The sequence below is a fragment of the Perca flavescens genome, chromosome 11 (assembly GCF_004354835.1).
Source record: "Perca flavescens isolate YP-PL-M2 chromosome 11, PFLA_1.0, whole genome shotgun sequence".
NCBI classification, from domain to species: Eukaryota; Metazoa; Chordata; class Actinopteri; order Perciformes; family Percidae; genus Perca; species Perca flavescens.
Genome location: NC_041341.1, coordinates 34,488,451 through 34,499,080, shown reverse-complemented (window position 1 = coordinate 34,499,080; position 10,630 = coordinate 34,488,451). Strand labels below are relative to the sequence as shown.

Sequence of the window (10,630 nt, the reverse complement as noted above, 5' to 3'; positions counted from 1 at the left end):
AAGGGAAACTTCCCCCGCTGCATTGTGGCCTTATATTACGGCTGCGGGTGGCGGAGGAGGAGGAGGAGTAGGGGGGGGGGGGGTCCATTTCACTCTGAGCTCAGGGGACACAGAAATACGGTAAACGTGTTTTTCTCTTTATTGTTTTTAAAAGTGTCCAGGCTCTGTTTCCCAATAAAATCTTTGGTTTTTGCAGTGGCGGGTCAGTCCGATAAGAGTCCGCAGGCCGTCCCGCTGTATCGTCACTTTCGAAGAGGAGGAGACGGAGATGAAGAGGAGGAGAACTGCTGACAAAAGAAGATCCGCTCAGCTCCTACGTCCCCATCCTCGTCGTTAAATTAGAGATTATATATATTTACAATGTACAGAGTGTGTGTGTGTGTGTGTGTGTGTGTGTGTGTTTTGTGTGTGCGCGCTCCTTCAGTCGCTGTCCTCCTTGTCCTCCTGGATGGTGGTGGTGGAATGGTTGTACAGTCCCTGCGCCATCAGCTGCAGCGCCAGCCCGTTCTTGAAGCCGCTGGCCTTTTTGATCTTAGCCCGCTTGTTCTGGAACCAGATCTTGATCTGGGACTCGTTGAGGTTGAGCTCCTGGGCCAGGGACTGCCGCCGCTGCTCCGTGATGTAGCGGTTCACCTGGAACTCCGTCTTGAGTCTCTGCAGCTGCTCGGCCGTGAAGGCCGTGCGCGGCCGCTTGTCCTCTTTGCCGCTTTTCGACTTTTTCAGTTTCCGTGTCCTTGGGCCTGCAGTAAGGGCGAAAGGACCGGACAGCGGAAATATGAATATTCAGCGCATACTGGACAATGGTTCATCACGACCAAACTGATCGACAAACTCACAATCGGTTTTCACATCAACAATCGGTCAACACCAGCCTGACGCGCGCGCGCGCACACACACACACACACACACACACACACACACACACATACACACACGCACACTCTCTCTCTCTCTCTCCTATCTCTCTCTCTCTTCCCAACATATGAGACATTATTATTAGCATTATTAGGCCTAACTGTTGTAATAGTAAAAATCATTAGACTATAATATAATGAACCATAATTTGTACAATATAACAGCCCTGTTAACATAAACTATCCCGGTTAGAAGAATAATAATAATAATAATAATAATAATAATAATAATAATAATAATAATAATAATAATAATAATAATCTCCAAAGGAATATGTGTATTTTTAACTACACAGTAAAGTTATAACCCTCTGCACATATCGCTGTGTCAAGATCAGCAGCAGCAGGACAGACAGTAATGTAAACTCCACACACACACACACACACACACACACACACACACACACACACACACACACACACACACACACACACACACACACACAGCACACAAAAATACACCCAGCACACCGCTTTCAATTATACAATTATTATTGGTTATAGTGTAGTTAAATGCTATAGTCGTGTGTGTAGGCCGTTATAATAATCATGGGAAAGAAGCTGACGTGACGCAAACGTTGCGCCCACTTTTACTGCATCTTCTTACAGACTTATTGGAAAAACTACTATGACTAATAACGTGAAAGATAAAAACTGAAGGTTAAAGACCAGACTGAACGAAGATACATCCATAAATGCTAAATCACACAAAATGAATGAACACACACTTATTGTGTCGTGAAATAATGCGCACACCGGCCCCTCCAACAGCTACAAACACATCTAAACAGTCCTTAAAATAAGATGATGTCTGGATTTTGGAATTAAAACCTGGAGGCAATCGTTTACAATTTCACTCTGAGTGTGTTGTTTATTATTTCACATATATTTTTTTAATAATATATTTATAATATTTTAGACTTGTAGTGCAAATTCACAAAATGCGTCAAAAATAAAATACAGCTTCAATAGTCGTGCGTCGTTTCACAAAAATAATAACAGACATGAAGTCATCTAATACAAGAAGGCCAGTTAATGTAGGCCATATAAAGGAAGGCTTTTAAGGAGAAAGCCTTCATGTGCTCCATGTATTTTACACATATAGCCTACACATAAGCTATATCATAGGCTATTTGTATTTTGGTGGAACTGAACGTGATTTCGGGGGCCGTCACACCCAAATCAAACAGCCGGTTAATGAATTCAAAATGTCTCCTGTAGCGGAGACAGGGAGCGCTGATAGACATTATTTACCTTTAATTCCATTGTGTTTTATTCCGCCATGCTTTACTGACAGCAGCTCATACCGTCCACGCAGAGGACAACATGTTACACCCAGTATCACACAGTATTACTTTATATATCGATAGAAAATGTCTGCTGTCGATCCGCTGACATCAAAGTCCCTGAACCAAAACACGTGTCACACACACACACACACACACACACACACACACGCCGGCCAGAGCTGCTGTCATCTGTACAATCATAATCCTTTAGCATCAATGCTGTGCCAAGCGCTTATGTAAATGTAACAATACATATTGTGTCTGAAAGAGAGTGAAGTCAGTCAATGAATCAGACAACTGAATAACAATAATAATAATAATAATAATAATAATAATAATAATAATAATAATAATAATAATAATAATAATAATAATAATAATATAATAACGTTTGACTCAACTTGCAGCTTGTTCATGTTAAAAAATCTCAGCTGCACGTGTTTTTCTTCTCTATCTGAAACTTATAACGCAATAACTGCTGCTAGTCTTCCTTTGTTTCATATTAAATGTATTTTCGAATGCACGGATGTAGTTAAGAGACACAGTTAGAAAGGAAAAAAATTAACTGAGAAGGCGGAAAAAAACACAATTTAATTCTGCTAATTTCTACACAACACAGGCTATGATTGTGGTTATTATATTATGAATGAATTATGAAATGATAATGACGTGTTACAAATGTGTTGTTTAAAAGACCGCGTTAATCTGGTTCATACGGGTGAAATCAAAAAATGTAAAATACAAACAATTTATATTTTAGTTTGCATTGCATCCTGGTCTATGGGAATGCCGGAGCGTGCTATATTTAATATGTAACTGATCTAATATTATGCTAAACGACAAAGCCCATTGGACATTTAAATAGGTAAAGGATTTAGAAAGATACCAGTCTAAGAAATTAAAAAAGAGGGGTAAACTCTGACCTGACATTTAACATTCTTATTATTAAACACTTTATTTAAAACTCCATATGTTGGCCTATACATTTTCGAGAGTAGGATTAAGATGAATTTACATTTTAAATGTAGGTTATGAAGATACATGAGTAAAAATAAGATTGGGTAAGCTGAGTTTGTGGTCTTAAATAAAACATTATTTCCCGCTTTACATTATTTAAAAAAATAATAACAATAAACTTCTTCGATATCCTGATGACAACTCCCGACATGTAGGCTGGGATAAATGTGTCTTAGTGGGCTCCTTAGTGTTTTGTGTCAGAAAAGTTAAGGATTCAAGTTAACCAAAGTGAAGTAGTGGCCTATTGTTCCTCCATTATCAAACCAATTGCATGCGCAGACTGTTTGTTTTCTTCATAAAACTATTGCCTTACCAGATGAGGGCCTGTCCGAGTACCGGGTGCAGTAGACCCAGGCAGGCCAGAGCAGCGGCTGGCTCTCCGGCGTTGCCGCCCCGGTGCCGTTGAGCACCACCAGCGAGGAGGACGTGTTTTCCCCGGCCCCGCCGCCAGTTCTTTCCTCGGCTTTCATGCCGCTGCTCCCGGTGGAGGCGGCTGCGATTCCTCCGCCGCTGCCGTTACTCTTTTGGGGACTCGCCAAAGAGGTAGAGGAGGCGGAGGACGACGACGAGCTGTCACTGCTGCAATTGGAGTCCTGGCACGGCGTCCCGGGAAGGCTCGGCCTGCTGACTACTGGGTGGACGCGTTCCCGGCCGGAGGTCTGCGCCCTCTCCCGCGGGCCCAGGCCGTGCTCCTTCTTGCAGCCGAAGTCCGGCCGCAAAATGTTGTCGATGAAAAAGTTGGTGGTTCTGTGGGCCTGCTGGGCGACCTGCAGAGGCAGTAGGGGCGGCGAGGGCAAACTGGGAGAGGGGGAGACGCTCTCTCCCTCGCTGCTATCCGTGCTGTTCAAGTCCCGCTCTTCCTCCATCGCTGCTTCTCTGAAGAACGTGGCTTCTCTTCTCTCAACCCACTTCCACTTTGCAGGCCTGTGTTTGTATCCAAAATATGACAACAGGAAAGCACTAAAACATAGTTATTTTCTCTCCGAAATATTGCTGGTTGGTGTAATTATTCGCAAACTGTGGACATCCTGCCTGCGTAAAGGCGCGCCGGCGCGTCATGCTCGGTGACTTACTCTAAGACTGGCTATGGTTGCTATTGCGCACTGCTCTCACACACCCAGAGCTTTACACCGCTGCATGACAGTCGGATCTTCACAAAGTCCTCACATCACATCAGCATGCGCATATACACACACACTCACACACTCTCTCTCACATGAATAACATCAGAAAGCGCAGCAGGCCAATCACCGACCGGGACACTTTTGGACAAGGGGTGACGACGTCCAATAATGCCAGGCCTCTCTGAGCCAAGAGGGGAGCTGTGGAGCAGCGAGCAGGCTTCACACAGAAACCAAACAAGAGATTATCACTGCTCCGCGCCTTCAGCCTTGTTACGGTGTATCTGTTACATCTTATACAGCTGAGGGAGAGCAGGTGAAGAATAACACACACACACACACACACACACACACACACACACACACACACACACACACTTATACTTTGACCTGGGCAGGCACTGTGGGACACAAGATTTACACTTTGATTTCCTTGTCAAACGACATCCCATCAGCTTATGCGTCCTGCATCCAAACATCTTGCAGAATGGTGCTTTTATGTATAGCTCACAGTGCTTACTTGGCGTGCAGGGCACTTTTGTCTTATCTCTCACACACAAGCAAGCGTATACAACACACACACACACACACACACACACACACACACGGCGTCATAGGCGAGGAGAGAAGGCCTACACACCATCTCCCTGTTTCTTATATGTTAAGGAGTCTCCCCCTTCTATATTTTCATATGTGCGTCCATTGAACATGCCTGCACCTCCAGGTTTGATACACACCCCACCTCCGCTGTTTTCTCCTCCTTTCTGTGCCACCATTGTCAGCCGGTATTGTTTTCCAGGACGAGCTCTAGAGAAGCGCGCTCTTATCTCTCCGTGAGAGAGAGGGAGAGAGAGAGAAGCTGCCGGCGGATAATTTATAGGTTTTAATTACCCTGTATTCCGCGTGATCAGCCGGGCCTCCATCACCTGGCTGCGGGAGAAAATCGACTCAAAGCCTGTGTCATCGTCACCGCGCCAAACACTTCATCAAAGTGGGCCGATAGACTAATAAATGCAACATGATGGACAGGCGCGATTTCAGGGTGTTAATAGAAAAGTCGCTGTGCAGCCTGGGACACAGAGAAGACTGCACAAAGGAACAACTTCATTGGTGTAATTCATATTGAGGGCTTTGTTGGTTTTTATTTTATTTCTTTATTTTTTGTAGGCTATGTGAAGCCGGAGGCCTTACTGCGCCTCTGACACCACAAGCGGACAAATACCTAGAAATTCATCATCATTAAAAAAAAAACACAAGTCCTATGGTATTCACTGATGAAATATTTCTCCGTACATTCTAAGTTCATTTAATCTTATGTCACCATAATATTCCTAAAAACTATATATATAATAAATGTGAAATAATGTGATTTTATATATTTTTTTTTTACAGTACTTTATTATTATTTTATGTGCATTGATGGGTGTCTTAACAGGTCTCAGTGTTCATAATGAACTACTGTGTAGTAAGTATGTGTCTGTATTCTGTGTGCCTTTCTCAAGTGATCCTTTAGTATCTGTTAGTGTTTACAGTGCTATCTGCGTTTCTAGCAGGGTTTATTCATTTTGCAATGTTTTTTTTTTGTAAATCACTTTGCTATTTATCCACATAATTATTATCATCATAGTTAACGTGGAGTCTATAGGACCATCAGCGGTATAATGTATCCGAATATCAACGAACTGTCAGCTAAACAGGAAATAGCTTTTCCTTCCGCTGCATGGGTTCATTCACTTCTAATAACCGTTTAAAGGTAAAGCCATCATCAGACTATAGTGTTGCTTCCAGGTCACACACACACACACACACACACACACACACACACACACACACACACACACACACACACACACACACACACACACACACACACACACACACACACACACACACACAGGTGATGCTGATAAGCGCTGTTTCTAGATAAAGATTTGTTCAGTGCAGACGCTGTCAGTCAGGCTGATACTGAGAGACAGTTTTGGACCTCCACCGTTTTTAGCCGTTTATACTGATTAGGATTTCATTTTGAGATCATCGTAGGACCTGTGTCACCGGGACGGTGCACCTAGACACGGTCTAACAGCGGCAAAACATACCAATTAATGGGTAAAAATGTCAAAATAAATACAAACACAGAAGCTTTTTGGTTGCAGTATTGTGTCATCTATAACCATTTGTTAGGACAGGCGCATAGATGTAGCCTAGGCCTACACTATTTCAAACTAAAAAGGGAAGTCCAATATCAAATCGTTTCATAATTAAAAATAAAAATAAAATGTAAAACTATATTCATATTGAGTACAATCTACATGAATATTCCTAATTGTTTTTCTTTCTTTCTTAATAACAATAATAATAGCTTATTCACAGCTCTTCCAGGACTGCAAAAACCTTTAGTTTATCTTTCTTTCAAAACGTGAAATTGTTATTACACGCACCAAACTCCGAAATGATCCGTTGTCCTTTGATCACAAAAATGCAAAAGTTGACCCTCTGCAAGAGCCTCGAGGCTTTAAGACAGCCTCCTGCCGTTTGTAACATATAGTGACTGAGACACAGGCCTGGAGGTTGGGCTCGACCTTTCCCGCTGTGACCACACCAAAGATCAGCAATATGAGCCATGCAGCTCACTGAGAGTTTGTAAAGGGATTCAATCTAAAGATGAACTAAACTAAGGACTCATGTGCTGAGTGAACCGTGGATCTCTAACTGACTTCCCTCCCCGTTTCAACCTGATATAATGTCTTTGTTGTGTGAACTGACACTAGAGCTAGATAGCCTATACCAATTGTACAGGACAGTTATAGAAGAGGTTTTTGGTGGAGTCTGTTCTACAGCAAATCTGCTCTTTTTGATTTACTTATTTGCTGGAATGTCTAGGAGAAAACGGCTGAAAATGAAATAGTAAAAAAATAACCATGAAATTAAAATTTAAATATATAATTCTGGATTTTGAGCTACTTTGCTAGGGATGACTGACTCATAATTACAACATAAAGCTGAAAACCCAAAAGTATTCTGAGTACAGCAGGGAATGGTGACAGTAAGGAGCCCCCCTAAGGTGATGGCGATGCTGCATCTGCTGAAATTAGACTCAACTGTTAACTCCTCATCATTGTATTAGCATGTAAGTGCTTGACAATGCACAGTGGGCACATAGAGAGAGAAAATGATATCAGAGAGACATCTAGTGGTCAATCAGAGTACTACATCGTGTAAAATAAATCCCCCACCTGACTCCACTTCTCAGGAACACAGAGCAGAGAACACATTTACAGCATGATGCTACCATACAGCTAAACAAATGTAATAAGTTAACAAAAACAAGCACACTTAAACACAGGCCGACCTGGATAGGATAACTGAGTTATCTGAATTAAAGTGTTGACCATTTGATGAGTCGGGATGTTTTAGGTTCTTCGGGTTTATTGGGAACTCTTGTCAGAGCAACACATCGATAGTTACGTATTGTAACTCCAGATTCTATGAGTAGCCTATAGGCCTAGCCCTCTAAGAGCTGTTGCTATTGGGTTTCTCCCTCGCGCATGCGCAGTCGTGAAGATTTCTTTCGCGCCCTTGTGCCCTGCACGGGCCTCTCTTACATCCACAGTTACTGTATATTACTGACACTGCCACTGACGCCGCTGTTTGCGAGTCGGCTCAGGGGCGGATCGGACCAGGTGGGTGCTGCTTATGGCTGCGTCGGTTTGATGTTTTGGCGGGGCGGTATGGTGGAGCTGGAGCCGGGCTTGGGGGGCGCGGTTTCCTCGAGCTGTTGTGGCCGCGGTCACCTAGGCGGCACACAGGTGCGCGTGGTCAGTGAAGCGGGCGTGGACCTGGTCCCGGGGAGATGGCGGTGTTGGCTTCCGTTGGCCTTCGGAAGCAGGATGGAGGCCAGGCTCTGCCGCAGTGGCGGGACCGCTGGGAACTCCGTTTTCGTGTCGCCTTGGTTCCTGGTGAACGGTGCATAGCGAGACATTGGTGCCGTCCGTTTCCCGGGTTCACACAGGTCAAGAACAAAAACCTTAGCGGTGGGCAGGGAGCCCGCCTCATCTGTTTTGAGCTCCACTTCTCCCAACGGGGAGGAGGGAGAGCCTGTGCCAGCTAGAGAACCATCTCTGGGAGGGGGATCCAAATCAGCGGACTCTTGCCCGCCAAAGAGATCCCCTTCCGGGATGTCCGGGTGTCGCCGCTGGTGGTATCCTTACTTTACCTGACTGTCCGCCTGGCTGCCATCGTCCGCCGCTTCAGTTCCTCCATCGGTAAGCAGGCGCAGAACTGCTGGTGGCCGGCGGGGTGCTTGGGTGGAGATCTGGTGGCAGGATGTAGCCAGTCGGTCAATCGGTACACAAGCGGACACCGCTGTTCTTCGAAGTCTTCAAACTGCTTGTTGCTGAGGCGAAATAGGGAGCAGATCAGTGGTCTCGCAGCTGTGCAGGGCACAAGGGCGCAAAAGAAATCGCGAGCGATAAACCCAATAGTCTATAAGCCTATAGAAATAGAACCTTAAACCAAAACCTGCAAAAGTGTAGCTCAATTTGAGCTGGATCATGACTCAACCATTTTAGGGTGAATGTCATACATTGTGTTTTTGCTCAATATCTCAAGCTGTATTTTGTAACAACTTATAAATAACTTAATCATCAATCCTCAAAGAGCCAAATTCGCTGTTAGCCTGAATTAGTAATGTTCACCCCACACACATACTAATTTCAGATACAATTAGCTCATTTTCTTAGATGTTTAATGAGAATAAAGAATGTTAATGAAATTATGATTTTAGAAAAGAACGTGCAGGTTATTGGGAAATATTGCTATAGCCTAATCAGTTGTTGTAATTATCACATCTACATCCATTATAAAAAGTTGCTATACTATAATGAAACATACAAAATACAATTTTAAAGAAACAACCTCAACTAAAAGACAAATAAATCCAGACAACATTGCATTTCATTTGTCAATAACAGGGGAATTCGTCAATTGAAAACATCTATTAATAATAAAAGGGCCCCTATTATGCTTTTTGGGATTTTGCCCGTCTTTTAGTATGTTTTATAATTTTTTGTGTATGTAATGGATGTATAAAGTAAAAAAAATGCATTTCAATCTAATTGGAGCTTTCTCTCCCACAAACAGCGCTTTTTCTCAACTGCTTTCATCTTCCTGTTTGACATTCCTCCATTAGTGATGTCACTGATTGAGAATGCCAGCCCAGTTTTTCATACTGTATGTGCTGCCCATTGGTGCTGTCTGAGCAAGCACAGCCTGCCCAGTTCTTTGAAATGGTTGACCAATCACAGTAGAGTGGGCCAGCTGACCAATCAGAGCAGACTGGGCTTTTCAGGAAGAGAGGCCAAGAGCTCAGACAGAGTGTTTCAGGCAGAGGCGCTGCAGCAATGGGCAGTATGAGAAACATAATATGATTTTTGAATATCAAAGCATGTAAACCTGTTATAGTAGACCCCAAGGATACAAATATGACACTGAAAAGGCGTATAATAGGGTCTCTTTAACGGCAAAACTTACTTGGAAAATGTTCATGCAATTAACCCTGATTTTGTAAAAGATTTGAGTAAGGTTTCCTTTTCATCATAGGCTTATGATTATCACATAAAAGTATCTTGCATGTTCATTGGGAAGAACGTAAGTTATGATTATAATTATTGATCTATGAAATCAAATGATGACTGTCACAGTCTTCGCCTGGAATGATGCCATCCTTTTACCTATTGTCAGGATCTTACAACAACAAAGTCACGGGACTGAGTTTAGGGGGCTTGGCTCACCGCCTATAGGAGCATCGGGGTGAACTCCCCTCCTCCTCTAGCCTGGAACACATCAACTTGTTCTAAGCAACAAAAGATGAAGACGGTCACTGTTTGGCCCTCATAGACACATAGAAAAAGTCATAACTTACGATCTATTTTGACCTCAATTATACCTCTTTCACACCAAAAACCCTTGTTCAACCCTTCTTATGTCAATTTAAACCAAGCCAGTCAACACGGGTATATCCATGGTCATGAAAATTCAGGGTTGCTGTGGTTGCTGGAAGTGTGTGTGTGTGTGTGTGGGGGGGGGGCATTTGCATCTCGGTGCCTGAAGCCCCAATAGGGGTGCATGATATATTGACTTATTGTGCACTTTGCACACCTTAATGCACATCAGCGCACGGGTCCACTACGTGACAAACCCTATGGAGCGTACCACGTGTGTGCATATTTCGACAGAGTGACAGTGTAAGTGAAGAAATAGACAGAGACAACAAAATGGAACAAATCAGAGA

The 10,630-nt window shown here is 43.4% G+C and overlaps 1 protein-coding gene across 1 annotated transcript; it reads right to left on the bottom strand.

Annotated features, from left to right (window-relative positions):
- Positions 1–420: 420 nt before the first annotated feature.
- On the bottom strand, positions 421–4,296 carry LOC114564627 (homeobox protein engrailed-1-B). Its single transcript, XM_028592073.1, has 2 exons — positions 3,534–4,296; positions 421–740 (listed from the first exon to the last, which is right to left on the bottom strand). The coding sequence occupies exons 1-2, from the start codon at positions 4,084–4,086 to the stop codon at positions 421–423; spliced, it is 873 nt and encodes a 290-aa protein (XP_028447874.1). The 5' UTR covers positions 4,087–4,296.
- Positions 4,297–10,630: the final 6,334 nt, after the last annotated feature.

Bases quoted from the DNA above. Each gene is read 5' to 3' on its own strand.
- LOC114564627 (XM_028592073.1), bottom strand. From the start codon at position 4,086: ATGGAGGAAGAGCGGGACTTGAACAGCACGGATAGCAGCGAGGGAGAG. The intron at 741-3,533 runs GTAAGGCAATAG...CCCTTACTGCAG, and splicing joins CTCGGACAGGCCCTCATCTG to GCCCAAGGACACGGAAACTG.